The 27,292-nt window shown below is 40.5% G+C and overlaps 1 protein-coding gene and 1 long non-coding RNA gene across 4 annotated transcripts in view; one reads left to right on the forward strand and one right to left on the reverse strand.

Annotated features, from left to right (window-relative positions):
• Positions 1 to 2,776: 2,776 nt before the first annotated feature.
• Positions 2,777 to 18,428, reverse strand: LOC114693753. Its single transcript, XR_005090869.1, has 4 exons — positions 17,819 to 18,428; positions 13,851 to 14,049; positions 4,138 to 4,269; positions 2,777 to 3,885 (listed from the first exon to the last, which is right to left on the reverse strand). It is a non-coding gene; the product is annotated as an uncharacterized LOC114693753 (long non-coding RNA).
• Positions 15,244 to 27,292, forward strand: part of Nfia (nuclear factor I A) — a 542,815-nt gene continuing 530,766 nt past the window's right edge. For all 3 annotated transcript variants that reach the window (XM_028870284.2, XM_028870283.2, XM_028870288.2), the window contains exon 1: positions 15,244 to 15,339. In XM_028870284.2, coding sequence (XP_028726117.1) covers positions 15,244 to 15,339 — 96 coding nt within the window. The remainder of the gene's footprint in view (positions 15,340 to 27,292) is intronic.

Raw genomic sequence — 27,292 nt, forward strand, 5'->3', positions numbered from 1 at the left:
CAATATTAAACATAAAGGATAGGCAGTGGTAGCACACGCCTTTAATCCTAGCATTCCAGAGGCAGAAATCCATGTGTTCAAGGATACAGGCAAGCATGGTGACTCACACCTTTAATCCCAGAAAGCAAGCCTTTAATCCCAGGGAGTGATGGTAGAAAGCAGAAAGATATATAAGGTGTGAGGACCAGAAACTAGAAGCATTTGGCTGATTAAGCATTCAGGCTTTTGAGCAGCAATTCAGGTGAGACCCATTCTGGATGAGGACTCAGAGGCCTCCAGTCTGAGGAGACAAGACCAGCTGAGGATCCGGCGAGGTGAGGTAGCTGTGGCTTGTTCTGTCTCTCTGATCTACCATCATTGACCCCAATAACTGGCCTCGGGTTTGATTTTATTAATAAGGACTTTTAAGATTCATGCTACAAAAGATAGGGGATTTGGGAAGCCCTGAGATCAAAGTGACTTATCACATACAAGGAAGACGTGGTAAGACTATCAAGTAATTTCTCATTGCAATCTTGCCAGGCAGAAGGGTGCACAGTGACATATTCAAGTTGCTAAAGAAAAATAATGTCAATCAAGGTTGCTATACCTGGCCCAAGTTGCTCCAAAAATAAAGCAGAAAGGCCTTCCCAGATAAATAGGAACCGAGGGAATTCATCATCACTGCATTTATTAAAATAAGAAATGCTAAAGAGAATTTTTAATTGAAATGAAAGTATAAGAGTCGTACACAAGCATATGAAGGTAGATAGCCCAATGGTGAAGGTAAATGCATAGTCAAATGCAGACTAGCAAAATATCATAATTTACGGTATGTAAATTAATTTCATTTATGGTACTAGACATAAATGAAAAATAAATACAGCTCTAAAATTATAATTTGTGATAGTAATGACACTATGTAGGGGCAGAGGGCTGAAGGTGTGGCCCAGTGTCAGAACATTGACCGATTATACACAAAGTCTGGGCTCAATCACAAGCATCCCCAAATGAATTCAGAAATAAAATAAAATGTAAAAATTGTATGTACTGTTGCTGTGGGATGTTCTGTATGGCAAATGTGTTGCTCTGATTGGTCAATAAATAAAATACTGATTGGCCAGTGGCTAGGCAGGAAGTATAGGCGGGACTAACAGAGAGGAGAAAAGAAAGAACAGGACGGCAGAAGGAGTCACTGCCAGCCGCTGCCGTGACAAGCAGCATGAAAAGATGCCGGTAAGCCACGAGCCACATGGCAAGGTATAGATTTATGGAAATGTATTAATTTAAGCTATAAGAACAGTTAGCAAGAGGCCTGCCACGGCCATACAGTTTGTAAGCAATATAAGACTCTGTGTTTACTTGGTTGGGCCTGAGCGGCTATGGGACTGACAGGTGACAAAGATTTGTCCTGACTGTGGGCAAGGCAGGAAAACTCTAGCTACATACTGTTAAAGATAAGCTGCAGCCAGCTTGAAATCAGTGTTATAAATATAAGACATGCTATGCAAACTCTATGGTAAACACAGAAACAATATCTGTAGATTATGCACAGAGGAAAATAAAATTGCAACTATCCACTACTAATAAGTCAGAAAAACACAGAGAAGAAAAGACTGCAAAAACTATAAGATAGACAGAAAACAATTACTAAAAGGTAGTTTTACGTTCTTCTCTATAATAAATTGTTTTGAATACATTGATTAAATCCCCTGGTCATAAGACATAAGAGCATCTGAAGCAGTGGTTCTCATCCTTCCTGATGCTGTAACCCTTTAATACCTCATGATATGGTGACCCCAACCATAAAATTATTTTTGCTGCTACTTTATAACTGTAATTTTGCTACTGTTGTGAATCATAATGTAAATATTTTCAGAGATAGAGGTTTGTCCAAGGGATCACAACCCACAGGTTGAGAACTGCTGATCTGAATGGATTTAAAAACAACAACAACAACAACAACAAAAATCCAACTATTTGCTGTCTGCAAGAGATACACTTTAGATTTAAAGACATGCACAGGATAAAAATAAGATATAGAAAATGATGTTTCTTACAAACAATATGAAAAGATAAGAGAGTCTGCTAACCAAACACCAGGAAAAGAATTTAAGTTTTTTTTTAAAAAAAGGCATGAAAGACAAAGAAGGGTATATGTAACGATAAAAGCAGCCAATTTACCAGAATTTGTACTCAGGGCATCCAAATATATGAAGCAAACATTGACAGCACTGGAGAAATACACAGCAACATAAAACAGTAGGAGATTACAATATTCCACTATCAATAATAGATAGGACACTCAAACAGAAATCAGTAAATAAACCATAGGCTTGAAAAAAAGAAATAGGCCAGATGGAGTAAACTCACATATGAAGAATATTCCGTCTAGTGGACACAGAATTCACTGTTCCTAAGAGTAATGGGACATTCTACAGTATAGACTGTTAGATCACAAAAGGTCTTAAATTAAATAAGGTTTAAGTCATATTAAACATCATTTCCAGTCCTAACAATGAAAGTAAAGATCAGAAATTCTCAAACACGTGTAAATAAATAACTTACTCTTGTATAGTCAATGGGCCAAAGAATAAATCAAGATAAATTAAAAATGTCTTGAGACTAATGATTAAAAAAAAAAGGACCAAGACTTAAGTTATTCAACATGACATGGTTTGTATAGTTAACAATACTCTGCACTTAAAACGTTAATGTTAATTTAATTAATAATATATATATCTTTATTATGATTAAAAACGAACTTAAAACTTGTTAAATAAGAAATAAATAGCAGCTATACTACAAAAAATATTATTCAGATATAGACAGTGGAGAACAAGACTTCCTAAACTTTCTACTCACAACCCCTTTATACCTGAGAAATTTTTACATGACCATTGATATATATGTATATAAAATAGGTATATACTTACTGGTAATAAATTACAAAAAATATTTTAAAGCAATTATTTGATATACATACAATTTGATCATTTATTAAAAATTAAATCAAATTTGCTTACTAATAAAATGGATATGCTTGTTAATGTTCACATAAAGAACTGAACCTTGACTGATTTGATACTGAAGGATATAGAACATCTTGAATGTTTGTTAAGTGATCAATGTTTATTTTTATAATCATCAATTCAGAGAACACTGTTCTGCATAAATACATAGTACAAAATGCAGCAGTATGTTTAGATCCATTTCAGAAATTATGAGAAACTGCCCTAATCACAAAACAAAATTCACTGAATGCTTTCACTTTGTAATTATTATATATTTTAATTAAAATATAATTACAACACTTTCCTCTTCCCTTTTCTCCCTCTAGCTACTCCCAAAGTTCCCAAAAATCTTAAGTTGATAGCCTCTTCTCGTTCCATTATTATTGTTACATGTATATATGCACAAGTATATAAATACAACCTGCTGAGTCCATTCTGTTGTTTGCTTTATACATATATATATACATATACATATATATGTATATGTGTGTGTGTGTTTGTGTGGTTTCAGAGATGCTGTTTGTATTAAATAACTAATATTGGAGCTTATTCCTGATAGAACATAACTCTCTCATTCTCAGCAGTCATCAGTTTCCTGCAGTTCCTTATGCAGGGATGTGACTCTGAGATTTTTCCCTTCCATGTCAACCTGTCTATTGGTATTGCCATTGTTCAGATCTTGCTTATGCAGACATTTCTAGGAGAAACTGTTTCACAGCAGACTTCATGGGGTTTTAGTTCTTACAGTCTCCCCATCCCCTTTTCTGTGATGTTTGCAGAACCATAGGTGGAGGAGTTGTGATGCAGTTGTATCTGTTGGGGCTGGGTTCGACAGGACCTGTTGATGTCTGCTTCATGTCCAGCTGTGGATTTTTGTGATGGTCTTCATCTGCTGTAAAGAGAAGCTTGCTGATAAAAGGTGACAGCTACACTTATCTGTGGGGATAAGGATAAGATTTAGAATGTAGCCAGGAATTAACTGGTCTAACAGAATGGTGGTGGGGTGTCTTCTAAGAGCTACGACCTCACTAGCCAGGGAAAGTTGGATAGGTTTCTAGTACCATGTGTGGTTTTCCTCCCGTTGAATGGGCTGAAGTGCAATTAAACAGTCACTGGTTACCACCAACATGTGGGTGCCACTTACCTCACATGTTGGCTGCCTTTGTGGATCTCTTGCCATTCTGGTCACGCCATAGTTGGTAGGTATCACTGGGTGGGGCTACTAATTGCTTCCCTCTCTTGGCAGTTTACATGGTATTTTCTGGTACCCTGGAAGCTAGACCACGGGAAAGAGGCTTTCAGGTCAGATCCAGCTCAAGTAATTTGAGTATTGTGTCCTGGGTGTGCAGTGTATGGGTACAGCAATAGGGGTTTAGCTTCAATCTCTGAGAGGCAGCCAAGGGCAACAATAATAGACTATACTGTTTGGGGAGTCTCTTGAATTACCCTGACCAGTCACTCAAAAGGAGACGTCCCATGCCTATTCCTGGGGGGTTGTTAGTCTGTTTCTGGTGGGGAGCATTGTCAGCCCCAATGGTGTAACTTCCTTTAAGGTAGATACATACACGCATACCCATAAATATGTGTGTGTATCTTATATGATTTTTAGGTAAATATAAAAGAAGATCCTTGAAACTTTATTAAATAACGTTGGTGTTATTTCTTCCTCTTCCTTCTGCTTTATGGACCTTTCCTTGCTCACCAGACAATCCCCTCCCCAGTTTTCTTTTTCTTGCTTCATATCCCTGCTATTCCTGTCTCGAGTCCCTTGCCCTGCTATGGCCTCTTTATACTTTCCTGGCTTCTGTGTCTACTCCACATTGTATACTCACATCTGAAGATTTGGAGCTAGAAACTGCACATAAGAATTTGCAGCATTTGTCTTTCTGGGTCTGGATTACCTCATTCAGTATATTCTTTTCAAGGTCCATCTGTTTACCAAGCAAAGGTAGCTCATGAACCCACTGAATTATGTTTTTTTAAAGAAACTCAATTCAGTAACTCCAACAGCAATTTTTAAAATCAAATAATAATCCAAAGCAATGCAATACATTAAATATACACTAATTTGATCTTGAATGCTGAGGAATAGATACACCCAGCTCCACCGCCGCCACCGCCGCCGCCGCCACCACCACCACCCTGTTAAAACACTGTAGAAGAGCAGAAAAGTTTGTATGGACAGTACAAACACTGAAATGTATACTACACACTAGTCTCCAATCTGAGCCATGTGTTGCAAACAGCATTCATAGGCTCAGCACAGCATGACAGCAAACAGCAGGGCAAAGTGTGCCTGTGCTCTCAGAACCAAGGCTGCAGTGAAGTCACATGATGCAACACAGGTGAGCACTGTCAAAAACACCTCAGAATCATTACACATCAAACTTAGGATTCGTTTTTGTTTGTTGTTGTTGCATATTCAGAAAACTTTCTCTGAGGCTGGAGAGATGGCTCGGCAGTTAAAGGCTCACAACCAATGATCCAAGAAACCGCTCACTGTTGTCAGCTATTGTGAACCCCTACACACACACACACACACACACACACACACACACACACACACACACACATACTAAATTGTACAATTTCACATAGGGCCATGACTCCTAGGATAAGAAGCTGGGTCTCAGTCATCTAACACAGTGGATCTGAAACAGTGAGATCATTCTTCATTTATCAGATTCCTGTAAAAACAAAATGGAAATCATAAAAGTGGACCACTAGTATTGCGTTGAGTTTTTCAGGAGGTACCCAGATGCCAGACAGTACAGGCTAAGCCTCAGATCCCCCAGGAACCCTGATCTAATCAGGAACAACATCACTGACAAAGAAGCCTAGGTCTGGGGAGGAATAGTCCTCATGCTGGCATACCCAGAACGCCCCGCAAAGAATCAAGGCCATGGAGACAAAGGTACAGGTGATGATGGGTTTGGAAGAATGCTTAAGACTAACCACCAGTCAGTACACAGTTCCAGCTTCAGTAGTTTTGAATCTCTGTTTGTTTCTGTTATAGAAACAACAGCCTTTCATTAAAAGAGCTTCTGAAATTGCATAAGAGCAGAAAAGAAAAACGTATAATCTCAACAGTTATGTACACAACCATTAACATGTGAATGTTTTCTGTCTTTAAATGAATAGATTGTTGGGTTTCTGCTGAACTGTGTTCATTCTGTGTGTTCAAATTTGCATCCTGCTTTTTTCACACTGTTACAGCATAAGCATTTTCCATTTGTAAACAACATTTTTGTTCATGGCTTCACAATGTGCTTTGATGTGGTTGTACTGCCTGGAATATTTATTTCTAATTTTTCACCACTTTGAATAATATTTGAATGAGCATGTATATACAGTAGTGGAACCACCTTTTTAATGATATACCTGAGGAGAAAATATGAAGTCAACAAGTCTTAAACATTTTCACACATCTTGTCAAATCACTTTCATACTTCATTTATATGAAATTACAATTTTTAAAATTCTAAAAATAGAGATAAAAGTATTCACCATTATTCCCCTTAGGTCTGGAGGGTGACAACTAGTAAGTATTCTAGTATATTCTTTCACCATCATTTGAAAATACATACATTATATATACTCACTTATATGTAATTACTAAATTAAGACCATTGTATATAGGTCTGCAACAGTTTAGTTCTTAATAGTTAAGTCCTGTGTCAAAAATGATACTTCAGGGGCTGGGGAGATGACTCAGTGAGTAACGTGATCTTCACACAAGCATGAAGATCAGAGTTCAGATCCCCAGAGCAAATATCAAAACCCAGAATGGTGGCTGGTGCCTGTAACCCCAGTATTATATAGGGTGACAGAAATTAGGCAGAGCTCAGGGGCTCACTAGCCAGCCAGAAACACTTAGCTCCAGATATTTTTATACTGACTTTGAAAGGCACCTGTCTTGGCCAACTAGAAAGTCAGGAAATGCCCAACACTCTTCCCTTGCCCTGTCTGTCTTTCCCTGCCCCCCTGTGGTTTGTAAGAGAGGTGACCTTCCTGAACTCACTGGATTGATTATGTTAAAAGCGGAGGAAGAGACCTGCTCCTGACACTTGGGATATGAGCCCAGTGGGAACTTCTGTTGCAGGAATGAGTAAGCCAGGAGACATCTCCAGTTCTGGGAGGTCCTGTGGTCACAACAAGGAGACATTCCCCAAGATGACAGCTCCCTCTCAGCCCCTCCCTCCCTCTTGAGTCTTTGCTTGTTGTCTAGCCTGAAGGCTTTATCCTAGGACCTAGAGGCACACTCTCAGTAAGTACAATATCCTGGCCCCTTTACTTCAATTTGGAGTAACTCTGTAAGGTCATCCCAGCTTCCAGGTTCTCTCCAGGATTTGCTAGGCCTTTATTATGACCAAGTGATTTCTAACCCCAGCTTGCTCAACCGTGTCCCCCCATACCCTCCCCCTACCGCTTCCATCACCTCTCTGCAGGTGTTGATCCTAACAGCTACCACAATGAACTTATACAGGTTCTTCCAAAGTCTCACTCTCTCTGTTGCCTTCCTGGGATGGAGATCCATTCCTGCCATCAACTTGATCCATGACTCTAAGCAGTCATCAATGCTGGGCCTCATTTTTTTCCCAACATGCAAAGTAAGAGGCTTTGTCTTGTTTATCCACACCTCCTTACTTTAAGTGACTGTTTATGTGATCTCTGGTTTCAACAACACAAAACTCATTTTTATAAAAATCATTGACCAGAAACCAAAGCATTGGTAAGGATCCTAGTTATTAATAACTGCATATGACCCAACAGAGCCTGCCCCAGAGAAGAGCCTCCAGGCTAAACAGCTTCTCCCTCCCAGAGGAGGGCAGTTCAACTGAAAGATGCTGGCTACTATGTCCCTGGGGAGGTATCGAATCGAGATCATACCACAGGACCATCCACACCAAGTCACATGGCAGCCTCTCATTCACAAAAGAGATACATTACAGGCTCTAGGATTCTAAGAATAAATAAAAGGAACAGAAACCAGCCAGGCGGAATGCCTGCTAAATGTGCACCCTGGATTCTTGTTCTTTTACATAGGTAACAATTCATTTCCTCTTCACAGCACTCTCCGCAAACTAGCCAATGCCATCTCCACTTTATAGATGAAGTTACAGAGGACATGTGACTTCACAGAGTCACATGCCATGTATGTACAAGAGCCAAGACGACTTTTCTTGATTTTTCTGAACTGCAACATACATGCCTACTCCTGTGCCTGCTTCCTCCTCCGTGAGAGCTAGTGAGTACCTGGAGGGCAAGCCACGTGTCTTTCCCCTTGGAATCCTGAGTACCTGGCATGGTGTCAATCACCTGTTACCAAACACACATTTATGACATTAATTACTTAAGATCTCAGATTCTCAGAGTAGCATTTCCATTGCATTATCATACAATCAGCCTTCTTACATCCCCTCCTAACTTTTCTTAAAATGCTTAGCCTTCAATGGAGACCAAATACAAGAAAAATAGCTTATCTGTCCTATACAGTGAATTCAATCCTGTGCTGTTTGCAAGATTACTCCACCTGTCCCGGTAAGCTAGGGTCCTACTGATTACCCCTAAACTGAGTATGTTTTGGAAGAATGGTTTAACATATATCTTAACATATCCATAAAAACTATCCCAAAAATACTGGATCATTCAATGAGACGCAGTGAGGCCGATGTATGTACCGCTGCCTCTGAGGTTATTATTGCTTTAATAAAACATGCTTTATAAACCTCATGAAGGCTGTAATTAAATTTATAAGCAGCCTTTCTCACAACTTTAACAAAAGATGTCTAACTGGTGGTGGTGGTGGTGTGTGTGTGTGTATGTTTTGTGAGTGTATGTGTGTGTGTTAAAATCCTGCTCCATAAGGATTATGGCTCCCCCGCTGTTTGGAAAAGATCATCTCACTTGTAACACTAATAACTTGAGCAGGGGAGAAGCTGGCCTGGTGAATGGAATGCACTTCACTGCACATCTTGGCTCAGCTAGAAATCGGAAACAGATGGTCCTTGCGGCTGCTTTCCCACTCGAGCCCGCTCACTGCCAGCCTGTGGTCTTCAGTGGGCTGCTGCTGGCAGTCTGTGACTTGAACATAGTAGGACGTGGCAAAAGAAATCAAATCTTTTCCAATGAGCAGCAAGTTATAATGAAATTTGACAGATCTGACATTCTATACCTAACATCTAGTTAGAATATATTAACCTTTTAGTTTTCTTAAGCGCCTTGTGTAGAAGTTGTGAATATACTTATTAGAAGCTTGTGTTGCGTGCGTTCTCTTTTTCTTCCCCCCCCCGCCCCTTTTTAACAAGGGGCAGAGGGTTTAGCCCAGTCTTGGATGGCAGCTGGCTAATAGAGAATGCAGAGAGAGATTAAAAGTCAAGGAACTTCTAAATAGAAACGAGGCGCGCAAGAGCTGCCACTAAGGGGGAAATTAATTCTTTGCAGGACCTGGTGGGTGAGTTCCTACTGGAAAAAGTATCAGTGTTTTTCTTAAGGACAAAATCTACATGTTTATATGCACGCACGCGCACGCGCGCACACAGCGCACACACACACACACACACACACACACACACACACAGGCAAAAAATACGACCAGTCCCACAGTATATCATTCAAATGGAATGGGCCCGTCTGGACCCTGTGTATTTTCAATACTGCCTTTTTTGGTTTATGAATTTACTTCTGCCACACTGCAAGGTGGCTTAAGATACCAGTGTATTTAAGTCAGGACACTAATACCTAGAAATGATGTGCACCTGCACAGAGAGCTTTGGCACTTTTATTGAAGAAAAAAAAAAGAAAGAAAGTGGGGAGGGAGGGAATAAGGAAAGAAAGAAGGAAGGAAGGAAGGAAGGAAGGAAGGAAGGAAGGAAGAAAAGAAGAAAGAAACCTCCAAAAAAAGATTGGGTGGGCCTTTTTCTGGAGGAGCTGAACTTCCTACCTTCCTACATCAGCTCTTCCGCTGTGTCAAAGCTGATAATGACTGAGAGCACACTCACTTGAAGAAATGCAGTGTACTTCTAGCTGCATTTAGGGATTTTTCCACCTGACTACAGTTAGAGGAAAGACCTAGGTATTAATAGTAGGTAATCTCTTTTCAGTACAGGCTTCTCTTTTCTTTCCTTTTTAATCCTCCATGCTTGTTTGCCCTAAACTGGTCTCTGCAGCCTCAGCAATGGGGTACCTTTCTAATTCCAGGGATTCTGAGACTGCGGTGATTCATAGTATTTGTTAAGCCCAACACCTAATTCTGCAAAAGAAATACAATGTATCTACTTTCTTAGCAAAGGAAAAGCATGGGGTGGGATAGTTTCTAGTCAAGCAGATGTAGGCTAAACTGTTCCCTTTTTGATTTTTAAAACAAAATCTTGTCTGTAGTTCAGATTGGCCTTTTATGTGCACTTACTTCTCTTGCCTACATCTCCTAGGACCACAGGTGTACACCAAGACACCAGGATGGTCTTTGATCTTCCTTAACATGAATCTTTTGGTAAGACTCTTACCTTTTGGACTCGGACCTGAAAACTGGAAATAATAGCAACCTCCTAGGACTGTTGTGCATGCTTCACGTGCATCACCTAAAAGCATCTTAAGAGACCCCTGGCATACAGCAGGTGCTGCGTCCCATCAGTGACTTCAGTGGTAATGCCAGGGATGGAAGGGCTGGACTCCACCCCTGGGCTCCATCCTCAGTCTATTTCTAACTTAGTAACCCTAAATAGAACACTTTGCCTCCCAGCATCTGCTTCTGATTGTGAAGTATGGTTAATAATAAGTCTACCTCACAGGAACCTACCTGGAAAAAAAAAATACTTAAGGCTCTTGGAACATCGCCTGGCTGAGAGGAAATGCTGGATAAACGTTAGCTGTTATTACATGCTGTGTTCAAATCACGTGCTCTTGTAGAGTTTCACATTTCCAAGGGTTCTGGAAACAAAGCTTAAAAGGAGAGGGAAATGCATTTAATTGCTGGCACTACAGAAATGCTATTTAATGGATGGATGAATGGATAAAAGACATATGTTCATCAAAGACAGGTAGTAATGCAGCCAGTCTATCTGGAGTAGACACAGAAGAGTGGCAGAGATAAGGAAGGCAAAGGCAGTCAAAGAGCCGCAGATCCCTGTGAGCTGCAGCTCCCTGTGGAGCAGGACTCTGACCCAGACTGTGTACTAAAAAGGGAAACAGCATGAACAGAAAGGAAAGAGGAGTCTGCCGGACTGTGAGGCTGCAACCGGCCCTCTAGGTGGGCAGAAGTCTGTGTCTTCTTGTCATCCTGACCTGAGCAGTGGGGAACTTCCTGCCCTTCTCACGGCCCTCATAACAACAACAACAACAAGACACTGCTTCGCCTTGGGAATCTCAGGTGTAGATGGGAAGGCAGGCCAGAAGACATGATTTGGGGAGTGGGGACTAGTCTCAGAGCTGTGATGGAACAAGGCACAGGTTACTGGGGGAGAACAGAAGAGAGATAACCCAGCCTCACAACACAGGACCAGAAGACAAAAACAGGGTGCTTCTCAAGAGGGGCACAGCATAAACAAAGCAGTAGTAACAACACAGCACTTGTAACATATTAGGAAATATGCATTTGATGCATATTTTTGCTTATAACTGCACATATACACACACATATGCACACACGCCTACAAAATAAATGTTATTTTCTTTGATTTCCTGATTAATATAGGACACAGAAAATCTGAAAAGTTAGTTAAAATAGAGGCCACACAGTCAGTAACTCCCAGAACATGGTATGAGACTTCAGAAACAGTACTCTCAACCATTCTACCACCCCAGCCTCTGAAAAAACATTAATATTCCATTACACATTGCCCTTCAGCAGCACAGAACCAGATTCTGAACTGTTCACCGGTATTGTACACCTGTTGACTGCAGTATTAGAGGCTTATACCCCAGCGCACTGGAGGAAAGACCCAGCTACAAATCTTGTGCTCTGGGATCACTGTTTGTTTGTTTTTGTTTTTTCATTATATAAAGTGGATGTTTCATTTGGGGAACTTGGTCTGTGATGACCAGAGCAAGATTATAAAATCATTGGCACTTGGCTTAAGCTTCTTGTGATGGTTCATTTTCCTCCTAGTGCTTCCCCTTATCACCTGGACCTTATTCTGTCTCCTGATTGTGCAGCTAGGGGACCCCACTTGTTATCATACACACTCAAGGGAAGTTAAGAAAAAAAAAAAAAAGCCCAGACTCTGTGGGCTTCTTTCCCGATGGGAATGCTGCCTTTGCCTTAGCTCCACTCACGTGCATGGAGACGCGTTCAAATGACAAGAGTTAAATTCAAAACATGTAGCTGCTTTCTGTTATATTTTTTTTTTCTGACTGAAGGCAAACCATTTAAATGTTTGTTTCCAAAAAGGCATCTGTCAGCAATCAAAGAGGGGAAAATGCATAAAGCAACGCAATTGTTTGGAGTAGCATTTCCTGGATCATGTTAAATGCTTGAATTGTTCCCCATTATGCTCACCAAATAATTTTATTTCCCACAATAATTGCAATATTTAACATGTTTTATTTAATCTTGTTTTAAGGCTATTAACGATGGGCCACACTGTGAAAAGACCGCTGCATGAGAAAGGGCTTCTGTCAGGCTTTTAGTTGACAATGATCAAGTTAAATGTATCTAATTGTTCTGGATTTAAAACTGTTATCCAAAAAACATCTAACATTTCTTTGTTCAAGACGACTACTGTGTTATCTGCTGCAAAGTCCTCTCAGGTATTCCATCATTCACAAAATGAAATCTGGATGCCAGTTTAGGCAGTACCCCATTCATTCATAAATAAATGGGCAAGCATACGATGTTCTGAATCCTGGGAATGCTGTGCCTCAGAGGACAAACACCTCCAACTTCAGAGGTTTCTGACAGACACACTCAGACATGGAAACGCTGCAGCCTCATGAGTACACATGTCCATGCACCTTTATGCAGGAGAGGAAGCTGGAGAAGATGGAGTGGGAAAGAGAGTCTAAGGGAAGTGAATGGGTGGAACAGGGGGTAGATTCAAAGACAGAATGCTGCTTCCTTTTCTTATTCCTTTGTGGGGTGGGGGTCAAGTTACTATTTTACATTTTACATAGAATTTACAAACTCTTTCCTTGTCTTTCTCCAGATGGTGACTGCACAAGGCTGTGGGGGTTCTGGCCAGGAAAGTTGGGGTGAATTTCTGGAAGGAGTATGTGTCCCTCAGCAGATCCCAACACCAATCTAACATTATGCTGTCACAGATTCTTCGAAGAGATCTGAGACCAAGGACGTGCAAGCACAAAGAACCTTCCAAAGAGTGAGAATAATTCTCCCAGCCCAATGTTATTAGAAGATTACAATGGTGGATGAGAAAATAACAAATGCCCCATTTAGTATATGTGCTGTTCTTTCCTAAATGCAGCCTGTGAGCCATGGCTGAAATGAGAAAACAACTCCAGTTCTAAAGACTAAAAGTGACTTTCCTGAAATTATTTTGGTCAAAAAGAGATATCTACTGTACTACCATGAGGCCAAATAGTTAAAAAAATTAAAAATGAAAAAAATAACTCCTACTACTATTAAGGAATAGGCCATAAAGAAAAAAAAAAGCCATCCAATTTAACTTCTTTGCAACTTAAAGACCTGAACAAAAGCTCCCAAAACATAATTAGGGTGAAAATATAACTAGGAAAAATCCATCAAGTAGTCAGACTGTAAAAACACAACTCTTCAATGATCAGAGTTGGGTCGTTTTGAGAAATAGTGATCAATTCTCCCGGACCCTGAGGTGCCCACACGGAAGGCCTCTGGGCCTGTGTAGATTGTCACTGGTGGGTGTTGGGGACCCCAGGGTAGCTCACCTTCAAAACAGAACTCGGGCTGAGGTTACAGTGTTGCTGCTGCACAGGTGCTGTTCTGCAGCCCCAGCTCAGCTCAGCTCACAGGAATGACAGCCACCAAATGCAAGTGACCCATTGCAAGAGATTCTGCACACTTCCTTTTCCCCATTAGTCCTGAATAAGTGGCTTGTATTCAGCAGCTGTCTAGAGGTTTTCCTACCTAAAAAAAAAAAAAAAAAAAAAATCATTTTTCTAGTACTTCTTATTGCTACGTCCATGTTCTTGTGTGTGTTTTTGATGAAAAAAAAAAAAAGCTTAACTTGAAATCCCTACAAAAAAAGATGGCTAGGTCATAGTAAGGAAATCAGAGTTAATTTTTCCTGACTAAGGAGACTCTCGTATTCAATTTAGCCTGAATTGTGTAAAAATGAATTGATAATGAGTGCATACTTTATTTTTGAAGAGTGAAGATCCAGAATTCATGTGAACAACATCAAAAATATAGATATATAGCCTAGTGTTGGCTAGAATGAGTACCACATCAGGAATGTAGTAATTTACTCACATGGAAACACAACTAAACACAATGCCAACTGAACCAGAAAGCAAGAGACTCCGGTGCTGGCATCTTGGATTTAGGTTCTTTCATAACCAAATTAACTAATGAATTAATTAAAAATAAAAAAAAAACCAAACAAGGTATAGATGGAGAAATATTTTGCCCCTGGGATTTTTTTTCCTCCTTGGAAAGCCTGTGCAATTCTTCCCAGATTTAGTTTTAGACTCTTTGCTTTGCTTCCAAGGGAGATGTGCAAACCAGCAAAACCAAACCAAACACTTTCTAAAATGCACAGCTCACGTTCTTGAGGAGAGTGGCTGTGAAACACAGATACTGAATCAGACTTAAAGTCTGAGTTGGGGGGGGGAGGGAAAAAGCCCCAAACATTGCATGATAGTCTCTAAGCAGTTCCATCTGTCAGGCAGAAATTTTAGGCTAATAGCCTGTGGCGATCTCCCTCCGCAGTCCACTACCTGCCTTTGTCCTATTAAATCTCTTTATTCTCCTTAAAAAAAAAAAAAAAAGGTGGTGGGGGGGGAGGTTGTTGGAAGGAAAGGAAAAACCTTGCAGACCAAAATCATCTGAGTGATGAAGCCCTAATTTTAACCACCTCCCTTTGATGTGTGGCAGTGGGCTCTTGTTTTAAAGAGGGAGCAGGGAAGACAGTGCTAGCAGCAGACTTCTCATCTCCACTTCACCTTGCCACTGGGTCTGGGAGAGATTGGTTCATTGTCAAGGAGATTTTTTTTTTTTACCCATGATTCCATATGGTATGGACCGGACTACATGTTGCCCCACATGCCACTGCAAATGTTTTCTCAATTAGGTGTCTTATCTCCCGTGAGTTAGCATCAGATGAAGCTTGCTGACAGCGTAATGGCAGGAAAGGCTTCCGACGGCTCCATCAAATGGCAGCTTTGCTACGACATCTCGGCCAGAACTTGGTGGATGGTGAGTTGGCAGCCGGGACTGCCTTTTTTTTTTTCCTTCCCCCCTCCTTTTCTACTTTCCCTCCCTCTTTGACAAAATGTCCCAGACCTCACATTCATCAAACTCACATTTGATTTTTTTCACACTCTTCTGTGAGGCTGCCTCACACTGCTTCCTCTTGCCACCCTCCCTCTCCCCGACACTCTGCAACTTGAGTTCCCAGGAATGCGTGCCCTTGTTTTCTATGGGACAGTATCTGGTGTTTGGGGGGTTTTATATTATTATTAGTAGTAGTATTAGTGTTAAAAATATTTTTAAGAGTATCGAAAGTTTTAAAGTAGAATTCTGTATTTTGGCCACAGACATCTGCAGATAGAAAAGGAGCTGTTTGTCCTCTCCCTTGGGTTTTGTGTCTTCTCTCTAGCTTCACATCCTCTTCACTTTTGTTTTTGAGAACTATGGGACGCATGGTTCTCCTTGGCTGTGAAATTTTCTAGGGGTGCATGTTGAGCACTGGAGAAAAGCAAGCCCTGTGTGAATCCTTTCATGCCCCAGTAATTGGAATGCCTCAAGTCACCTGTGAGAGTACTCCATTCCTCATCTTCTATCAGGAGACCAGAGCTCTCACATCTAACTTTCCATGTTTGTTTATGTGGGAGCAGCAGCCCTTCCATTTCTTAGAACCCCCAAGTCTGAGTGGAACAGATCCACATACTCTTTCTTTCAGTTACTCTGGGCAAAAGAAAGTTTGAGGAACTTCTAACTTGTAGCTGCCGAATGAGTTAACTCACATGTCATGGTCAACCAGGCCAGACAACCTTTGACTTCTGGGATCTATAAGAGCTAGAGTGAAGTGGGGGGATGTACAATAGCTCATTGTCACAGGAGACGCTGGTCCTGTGAGGAAGAGAGTCCCAGAATCATTGCTGTCCTCGTTAGGGTGGTGTCCGTTAAGGATTAATTCGTTAGCACCGCATTCCTAGTTTTCCGTAATTATTATTCTTGCAGCAAGCGTGAATTCTTCCAGGGAGTGAAAAAAAAAGTTTGCTCCCAGGACAATGAATGTATTATCCGTTCCTAACTGGACCGTGAACTTCAGCTCATTCCACATAGATATCAGTTTAAGAAAAGGAGAGTGTGTGATGCTGAAGGGGGAGCCTGGCGAACGGAATTACAAAACAGGACATGGTTTACTGTATGATCTACAGAAAAAGTACTCTCCCTTCCTGGACAAATGGTGCTATCATTTTGGCAAGATGTAGGAATTCGGAAGACTGAGCCTATTAAAAGTGAACTACTGCAGGATTCTATTCAGCTGCTGCCTGGGATTCAGTATGTCCATTCCAAGGACTTGAGTAAAAGTAGTCGTGGGTATGTGTGTACATGAATGTTTTCTCTTGTAATTTCTTAGCTAGACATCAGAAACTTTACCAGTGGATGCGGGGACAAGATCACAGACGGCTTTTGGCTAATGAGACTTGCAATTGTCTATCTATTAGGACCCTGAACTTTTATTCAAGGCATTTATTTCCCCATTAGACTGTCTGCCAGCAAGAGCAAGGTTTGCTTGTATGAGACGGTGATATTGCTTCGATTCACACAGCTTGTTAAGCACTACAAATGAATTTACTGATTAGTTTGGCAATTATTTTCTAGGCTAAGTTGTAAGCTTGAAAAAAAAACTGTGCTGATGCCATTTTCTGGGTAAAACACTGTTTCCTTACTGTATTTCAAGAGGTCTTAGATTTTATAGACTATTACTTTTTATGGCAAATTGTCTCTTTTATTATTATTATTATTATTATTATTATTATTATTATTATTTCTTGCAAAGATCACCAAATGATTCTTTACTTTCTTTTTTTTCTAACTTGGAAAACTATAATTTCTTTACTGTAAAGTTTACTTGGAAGTTGCTTTTCATTTAAAATTCTTTTACAGATGTTTTACCGCAGGGAATATAATGTATAAAAGTGGTGGGAACATTTAGCAATGCATTTGACTAAAGATAAACAATGCTGAAAGCTTGCACGCTGCTGTTTCGGCTGCATACTGCAGAGAAGTTTCTGCAGTGCTTCTTGTTTTTTGCTTTGAATAAGGGGTGAGAAATCTACAGGCTCTTTAGAGAAGTTGTAGAAATTACCATAGGGAATAAATCAAAATTTTAGTTCCCTTAGGGCTGTTGTACACCATAGCATTTCAGACCTACCAGTTACAAATAATTCTGACGTAAATTCCCATTATTGGTAGTAAACTAAGGAAAGGCTTTGATGAAGGAGGCACAACTAATTAAAAGAATACAAATTTCACATTTTTTTTAGATCGTCTTCCTTAAATAACCCTTACTCCTTTTCCCTCAATATCATCACCCTACTAACCCAAACAATTTTTTCCAAACTGAAAAAATAAAGAAGCTTCTCCTGGCTCACAAGGTTCTTCAAGCAAAGGACAATTCAAGACCTGAATTTCACATTAAAAGCAAATAAAACTTTAAAATTACCTCCTGTGTCATCTGGCTGCTCAGACTCCGGGCTCATAGTGGGAACCTCCGGCTTGGTCCTCCCAGCATACAAAGGCAACTCAGTGAATGCCCCTCCGCCCATGGAGACTCGGCCTCAGCTGCCAGCACCGGGATATGCAATTTTGCTTTTTAATGAATCGTAAACAATTTGTATGGCAAATGAGTTTGTTTGTTTTAGTTTGGGGGCATGTGCTGGGCCAGGTTAAGGAGGATCATCACCTATTCCAGGATTTAGGTGCAAATGGGTGGAGCTCTGGATCACTTTTTATTTTTTTTTTTCCTAAATAATAAAGACACACTAGAATGAAAGAAACCAGTCAATAAAAGATTAAGAAGAACGCCCCCTCTCCCTGCTCTTTTCCTCCCTGCCCCCCATAACTGCTCTGGTGTACAGTGGAGTTTAGTGCTCTTTCTGATAACTAGCTGAAATCAGGTGGATGAAGTAATCACCATTCTTTCTGAATATAAGTTTCAGCTTTGTCTTTAAAAGACTACTTCCTGTTAAGAAACAGTTATTTTATGGTGTAAGTTGCTGAGAAGGGACATCTCCGGCTATTACTTCTTTAGGTTAAAAGTTAATGCTTTCTTGAAGGACATTGAATATAAGAAATTAAAAATGTATTTTTATATCAAATGGAGCAAAAAAGTGTGTGGGATACTCCAACGTCTAATGAAAACTTGTGTTCAAAGGCACCAAGTTGTAAACAACAGAGGGTTGACAGGCAACCGGGTTCAAGCATGCACATTTTAACAGTAATTACCTTTGGCACCGCCACTTATGGGGAATCTTTTGATATCTGAGCCACGTCTCTAATGCTTTAATCATGTAAATCAAGAAATAGATATTGCGTATCAACTGCATCTCACTGTGTTGTGACATCTCTAGTTGAAACTTTCCGACAGAAAACTAAAGAAAGCGCTCACAAAATTTTTCCCAACTCTAAACAAATTGGAAATGCCTCGAATGCACATATATGCTCCAAGAGAGACTTTCACCCACTAAAACACCTCCATTCTCCCCATACAGCTTAATAATCCTTCTCCTGGCCAAACTAATTTAGCGATAAGGGTTTGTTATGGGAAAATTTGTCTTTGAATTCCAAAATACACTTGTCTTTCTTCTATCATTCAAATTTAAAATTTATGATGACTAAAGCAAAAATTACTGGGTGATTCTGCAACTAGCTGCTGTTACCCAGGCCAAATTCCTAACCAATTATTTTTGACAATTTCCTTAGAAATCGACACATTAATTTTCAATCAATAATTGTTGTTTAGTCCAGTTGTTTACAACTCAAACTTGGTATACCAGGAGCATGCTTGGACAAGAAGGATCTGGTATGCTTTGTGATATAAATACCTGTTTTTTTAAATATGCATGTAAAAAGCATGTTTCTGTGAAATACTGTCTTATTCTGTTTATCAGTTAAAAGCCTTCACCTGCAGTCTACTTCCACAGGGACTGGCAGCTCCATGTTTATGGAAACCTCTTGCTGCTGTTTGCTTGAATTCACATTGCAAGTCACATTTCCCATTTCAATTTTTAAATGTTAATTGTCAACTGAACAACTTTTCTTAATGACCATTTTCTGTGTGCCTTTGAAGGCAATGCCTAATGAAGATTTTCCTAGCCTTTTCAAGATAATGATTGAAATAACTTGAAAATTGTAAAAAAAAAAAAAAAAAAAAAAAAAAAAAAAAAAAAAGATAATAAATGAAAAATAATAAATGAAAAGACTCAAAAAGAGGAGAACCAGGGGGAAAAAAAAGCATGACATCGTCTCAGTACCTGGTCTATTTTTAGAGGAGTCCATGATAAACATATTTATATACCTTGAATTTAACACATTTGTGTGCTTTAAAAATATTTTTATACAGTGAATGGCTTGATGTGAGTTCATTATTAAATAAACAACTTTAAGTAGCCACCATTGTGAATAAGTGTAACCATATGATGTCTAGGAATATCTACCAACCTCAGATGTTTCTATGCCCTCAAATAATCTTTTTCTCTCTCAGCACTGGAAGTAATCAGTTCTAAAAAAAAAATAATCTGAATGAGGTAGGGTTGACTTTTCTTCTTCCACATATTAAGAATTTATCCTTATCGTTTTCTTTGAGGTCAGCCCTGTACAAGCGCTTTTCAAATACAATTCACTATTCTTAGAGAGAAGCAAATACATTAGACTAGTTCCTTTTTTTTTTTTTTTTTTTTCTCCTTAAATCTAATTATGGTCCAAATCTGCTTCATTCGGAAACGTGATTGGCTGCTTAAGCTAGCCTGTGCTCTTCTGCTATCTTTCTTAAAAATCTTGATTTCCTGTTGTTACGGTCATATTTCTCCTGTGAACTTTAGACAGTGAAATAAACGCTTTGTCTTTCCTTCTTCTCTAGCTGATTTTCCTTCACCTGTCCTGAATATTGTCAGGAGTGTTTCTAATTTAAAACCAAGAGAATCAGGGGCTGATTAGAAGACAGGAAATTGGAGGATTAAGCTGTCTGGTTGCACTTCCTTTACTTATCAGCACTCAGTAACTCACTCTAGACTGCAAACTCAACAGGACAGTTTTGACAATGCATTGTTCTTTCTGGATGCTTGCATACATACAGTGAGAGTGTGCGGCAGCCTGTGCATGCCCACAATCACACGCATTTGGGAGCGTTCCTGTGTGCACTTGTGAGTACGACGAGAACAGAATCTGCAGCTGATAGTTATAAGTGGGTATTTTAAAGTGGGATAGTCCTGAACCAAACGGGGGCTTAAAATGGACACACTGAAGTTCATCTCAAGAATATCTTTCCAGGTTAGTTCTGTGAAATTGTGTGAATAATGGGATGCTACAAGGGAAAAAGCAAGATGCACTTTTGGAAGTAGATGCTGGTGGCCCTTATGCAGTCCCTCTCTCTGGGGTTGGCTCAGAAGTACAAGCACTCCTATCGAATAGAGAGGTAACTCAACACAAGTGAATGAGTTAATCTAACAGGATTCCCAAGGCCACTTTGGGATCCCCTGGCCTCCAGACAAGAATGGATTCTTTCTTCTTGTGACAGAGAGTTTTAGTGCTCCAGATGAGCTTATATTATGAAATGGACTCAAGGCAGGGAACAAAAAAGTAGAGCAGGACAAGAGCATAAAAATTTGTCTTATGTCATCTAATCGCCCAAAATTAATAATATAACACAAGTAAATTGACCTTATAAATTTCTACTGTGTTGTGTATATTTGCAGGGCTGCATTCTAGAAGCCAGGCTGCAAAGTCCCTCTTTTGACCTCCCTCTGCCCACTGTCTTGCCCTCAATATGAATCTGCTCGTTTGATTTATGAGTGTTCTTGGGGGATATGTACGTTTTTCCTACCTTGTCCTGCAGAACGCTGGAGGATGAAGAGAGGAAGAGGGTATGATGTAACAAAAGGAGTTGGTTGGTGGGTTCAGCTGGTAAAGAGGGAATTACATTTAAGGGCTTCTTCAGACAGACCGTCACCCCCATTTGTGCATCACTGGCAAGGCCCAGACATCAGCTGCTGTTTCAGCTCACAGGTGGGAAGGAGTCCCTCAGTACCTCACTACATATCTTACCCTCACAGGTAACACGGATAGATGTCAATCTGGTGGATATATGCTAGATGCTTTGGATATTTATGATCATATCACAAAACTACTTTATATCTAAAAGAAGCAAGATTATCAAGGGTTTCCCATCACCCAAGACAATGCCCAAGTTGAAAACAAGCTGCTTAGGCTGTAGGGTCCCCATGTTTAATGTAGACCCACTTGTCTCAGGTGAATGAATAATTAGAATATAACACTCCTCAGAACTTTAGATGATTTGGACCACCCATTGGTAGAGACACGAGTCTGTTTGCTATAGAGGTACGAAGTTTATAATGTGTCAGAAGGAAGGACGGACAGGACACCAGTCTTATGGCAACGGCCCCTGACCTGAAAGAGTGCTCCATCTTCCTGTTATGCAACAGGAAGGGTCGGTACTGTTAAATGAGCTAAAGAAGTTGTGAGAGACCTGCCAGTCCTAATAAGTAAACCCAGTCATTTTTAAAAATACACATTTCACCAAAAATACATGTTTAGAGGGGGAAGTAAACACAGCATGTTTAAGTTTTTGAAGAATGGTAGGGACATTTTTTTTTCTGTTATTTAATATCTATTTAGTGGATATTTCAATTATGGCTTTAAGTGAACTATCCATTTTTCAAAAGGGCATTTTTCCACAGAAAAAATTTATTCTCTCCTCTCTTTCTTCTCTTCCTTCCCCTACCCCTCCTCAAAGCACAATGATAACCTAGAATGTTGGTGTTGAAGATTAGTGTTGGACAGTTTTCATTGCCACAGGATTTTCTAATTAAAGTTTGGTCCCAATACAGAGTTTTCAAAAGACAAGACACAATGCAGGCTATATATGTCTAATGTCAATGATCTTAATATACTCACTACAAATAAACACCTATTCTCCAGACAACTGCTGACTGTAAACAATACATCTTTTTTTTTTTTTTGGTGCCATGTGTCAGACAGAATTTTTTATTCCTTGTAATTCAAGATTTGTGGGTGTGTGTGATCTTTGATATGCACATGCTGTTTGCCCAGCTGACTACTTTAAGGGAGTAAGATGGACCAGGTCAAAGGTGGAGATGAAGGACTGACTCCAGCTAGAGCAGCCTGATCAGAGCCTGCATGGGGATAGCCGAGACACATAAGCAGAATCGGGCACTTGATACAAATAGCTGATCCACATTAGACCGCATAACCCTACATGACTAGTATATAGACAAGCCTATACTATCTAGAGGACGGTTACACTCAGATTCTCAGGACGGTCCCCTCTGCTGCTCACCCCCAATTTTCCTCAAGCACCTTCTCCACAGATGTGAGCCTTTTACTCATGCTAATGAATGGCTTAGCAGCTGGATTTAATAAACCCCCTTCAGATGCTGAAAAGATAAACATTGTCAACTAAATAATTGATTTCATCCACTTATTTAAGAAGCAATTAAAATCAGCATACATTGTTCTGGCTTTCTTATTTTTAAGAAAATAGTAATCTCACTTCTCATTTTGTAACCATGTAGGAAACAACCTGCTAACAGGTGTTACTGAGGTGCCCCATGAACGGTAGGGAATCCTAGAAAGGCACGTTGCCCAACACTCAGGTCAAAGTGTACACAGTATTGTTGGTAGGGCTCTTAAGAAATGAAATATGAAAAGAACTGAAATAATTACAGAAGGGGCTGCTACAACTTCTCAATTAGAAGTTAAGAAATAAAGCTAAACACACAAAGTCACAAATCCAACCATTTTCTACTCAAGCACATCAGCTAACAAATTCAATGGGAAAACACCGGGTCCATGAGAGCTGGAAAGCAATAGCTATTTGCCACAGTGCCTATAGTGCATAGTAACCACACAGGTCTGCTACCTGGGATTTCGTGCTCTGGGTGCACACCATGGATCACAAGACCAAGTGAGATTCCAACATCAAAGAGTTCACTGGACAAAACAGCAAGAGACTTAAAGGCAAACACCCTGGGGAAAAGGTCAATGCCCTGCAAACCACACTGCAGGCTAAGCCATACACATCACACATCAGCTCCTTTCCTCCTAGCAGGTTGTTGTAGGCAGAAGGAAGGCAGAGGACTAGTGAGTATATCAAATAGGAAAGGGGGCCCTCAGGCAGGACGGGCACCAAGCACACTATGGAGGCATCAGATATTGGAAGAAGTTCATGGGAGGCAAAAAGGAAGTCTGGGGATTGCAGATTGCCAAGCCCACCCCAATCGCTCCACTATGACCTTCTATTTCCAAAAGAGCCTTGGCATCCCCACTGGCTTCTGGGCTGTGAGAGCAAAAAAAATGGGGAGGGGGGATTTTTCCTTAAGCACTCGGGCTTGGATAACATGCCCATTTTCTGCCCCCAGCAAATTCAACCCCTCCTTCAATGCCAGCCAAAAGGAGGGCTCCTTTATGGAGCCTTCTCTGGTCCCAGAAGCAGAAAGAGTCACTTCCCCTGCGAGCCCCAGGTTCTCTTGCTCAGAGAATCCATTCACTGGCTGCCAAATTGTGCTGGAGAATTTTGATTTGCTCTCTCCAACTATGCTGTCTCTTCAATAACTTGAGTCTAGGTTGTAAGCTTCATACCTCCAGCGTCTAGCTTGTAGCATGGACTTAATAGAACCACAGCTCAGTAAGAGTTATTGGGAAGTGTGGGCAGAAAGGCCCAATGGGCCTTTTTCTGTGTCTCCCCAGAGAGGGACCACTCACTAGACTTCTGTCCTGCCACTGCTTGTGAGACCTCTGGCTACCATGTGAGAGCCTCCTGCGTGTGCAGTGGGTTCTGCAAGCACTTTGCACGAGGTGAGCTACAGTTCCCAGGGGCTCTGTGATGAAAGTGCCACTTGTACTTGCACTGTACCAGGAAGGAAACTGAGTCCTTGCCCAGATGATGGTGCCAATAAGGGGTTTGAGAGTCCAAAGCTGATTCTGTCAGCCCTTCACTGCAATGGTATTAATATACCCAGCACTGTCACACTCCCACGCAAGCTCCAAAGACAGTGGCCTGTGATCGGATTATTAAATAAAGATTTCACTCGGTTTACACAGAAGACTGGAGCCCTAGAAGCCAAAGTTCTCCTAAACTCAAACTCACCCCAAAGCCCAGGTTATAGGAACCCTGCTATGAAATAATCATTGGGGCCATTGTTCCAAGAATATCAAGCAAGCTCTTCCCCCTCCTCTGAATGACATGTTAGCAGATTTTCTTTTTTGTTTTCTATTTTCTCTCTGCTTTTGTTTGTTCTTTCATCTTTTTTGAAACAAGCATGTATTATTTCCTTATAAAAATGATACTTAGGGGAGGGGAGATGGCTTGGTTATTAAATTTACTTGCCTTGCGAGCATGAAGAACTAAGTTTAGATCTCCACAAGTGACATAAAAATCTGGGTGTGGAAGCATGCACCTGTAATCCAGGCACCAGGGAGATAAAAACATCATCCCTTTGGTGTGTGGGACACCCAGTCTAGGCAAACTTGTGAATGCCCCGGTTGGATGAGACACTGTGACACAGAAACTAAGATGGAGAGCAATGAAGGAAAATATAGTATCAGCCTCCATGTGCACATAGGCATTCACACACACACACACACACCCATATTCACACACACACACCACACACACCGCATACACTCACTACATACACACACACACACACCACACACATACCACACACACACCACACACCACACACATGCACACACCACACATGCCACATAAACGCATGTGCACACACAAGAACACATGCACACACATGTGCAGGTGTGAATACATACACAAATTGAGATTTAACAAAATCATAATTGCTAAAAATGTGAGTGCTCATGGACACTAGCAACAGCTGCTAAGTGTCCATGAACATCTTAAAAGCCTGGACTTAGAAAATGATGTATGTTAAGGTCACAATGGCCATTTCCTTCAGTACATCCTCCGCTTACCTGTGCATGTAAGGCATCCTTCCCTATGAATTGTGTAGTTCTCCACGTTCCTCAGCGAAGCAGCCACCAAGAGCACAGAGCTCAGATTCAGGCTGCCTGAATGAATACTAGCACTGGAATGGAATAGACAGTGCCTACAAACATTCTGAATGCTTCTGCATCTCCAAATTAGAGAGACAACAGTCACTATTGCGGGGTTTAATACAACAGTGCACATTGCACAAACCAGAAACCTGAGAGCTATTCTGACCCCTTCCTCTTACATATTCCATCTATCTAATTCAACATAGACCCCATTGCATTTATTTTCTAGGTAATTCCTAAATTACCATCCTAAATTCTCCATCTGCCACTGTCTCCCAGTCCAAGCTGCCATCTTGACTCGCCCACATTACCACAATAGCTTCCTAACTGGTCTCACCACATCTGTCTTTGCCTCCTGCAATTATTCTTCACACTGAAGGCTAAAGGACCTTTTCAGACACAGGTCATCTGTCATCTCAATAGAGTAAAACCCCTTACCAAGCCTGCATGCTTCTGCCTCTCCAAGCCTGTCTCAGGCCATTCTTCTCCTTGAAAGGACTCATCTCCGAAACTGAACTGCTGTCAGCCCCTCAAACTCTCAGCACCTCAGATGCTGGACACATTCTTCTCCTTTCCCCAGAAGATGTTTCTCTTTGTCTTTAGCGTTTTAACCACCATTCTCAGTACGAACACGCTTTCTTGGGATGCCTTCACTGCCCCGCCCCCAAACTGTGTCAGAGAGCTCTGTGTCTGTGTTACTGGATCTCGGAGCACTCCAGACCTTGATACGTAAGCAAATAGAGCACTGTTTACATTCAGAAATGTGATTGCTTAATGCTTTATTCCCTCCATCATACCATAAGCTCCACAAGAGATGTTGCTTATACATGTTTTCCTGCCTCCAGGACAGTATCCAGCATGATGGTAGGTAGTGGGGAGATGTTTATTGATCCAATGAGCAGGCAGGTGGTAGAAAGCATGCTGATGTTAATTACTGTTAGCATAATTAATATTTTCCACACAACAAAATGTATTTAAAAGTGGACAAAGTCCTCCTTATATGCATTTGAAATTCATTTCTCCCTAATAAAATATGAATTAGAGGCTCGAGTTAACATCCTGCCCTTGAGACCTGGCTGTACTAGGAGCACACCTTGGCTGCAGGATTGCTCACACATGGCTGTTGAGGGTTCAACAAGTTCATGATCTGATGTCATTAGCAAGGCATTTGGCAGGTGATAAATATTCAGTAAATGTTTGGTTGTTACTATTAAAATTATTAATAGTCGCAAATCTTCCTCCAATAATCTGTGTGGACTTTTAAAATCCCCCTTAAACTCTCTGGTTGTCAGTTGCAACACCTTTGGTATGATGGTGTCAGACTCTGTCTATAAAGTCTAAGCACTATGTGAAAGATCAGGCTGATTATCCAGCAGAAAAGCCTTCTTAAAAATTAGAAAATCCACAAACATAGGAAGCCACTATTGACAACCCTGAAAACACAGGCTCTGAATATATATTCTAATATATATATATATATATATATATATATATATATATATATATATACTAATATACATTAGAACAAAATCTTCAGAGCCCTTCAGGGCACTTTATGGCCCTTTACAGCTCTCCCTGATAGTCCAATATGAGGAATGAGAAGCTGATCCATTCTCAGAGTCAAAAATAATGTGGAGAGGTTGATACTGAAAGAATGTGCATTAGTGTGTACAGAAGGGAGTAAGATATTAACAAAGAGAAGAGGAGAACGTGTAGTGGAGTGCTTTTTGCCATCACCCTTGGAGGACCATCTCAGTTAGACTGCTCATACATAAAGTTAGCTCAGTTGTAGTACCTGCCTCATGTATGATAAGTTACGTGTGTAAGTCGTTAACAACATGCCTAGCATGTGTTATTCATTTAGTAA

Source organism: Peromyscus leucopus, chromosome 2 (genome assembly GCF_004664715.2).
Source record: "Peromyscus leucopus breed LL Stock chromosome 2, UCI_PerLeu_2.1, whole genome shotgun sequence".
In the NCBI taxonomy this organism is placed as follows: Eukaryota; Metazoa; Chordata; class Mammalia; order Rodentia; family Cricetidae; genus Peromyscus; species Peromyscus leucopus.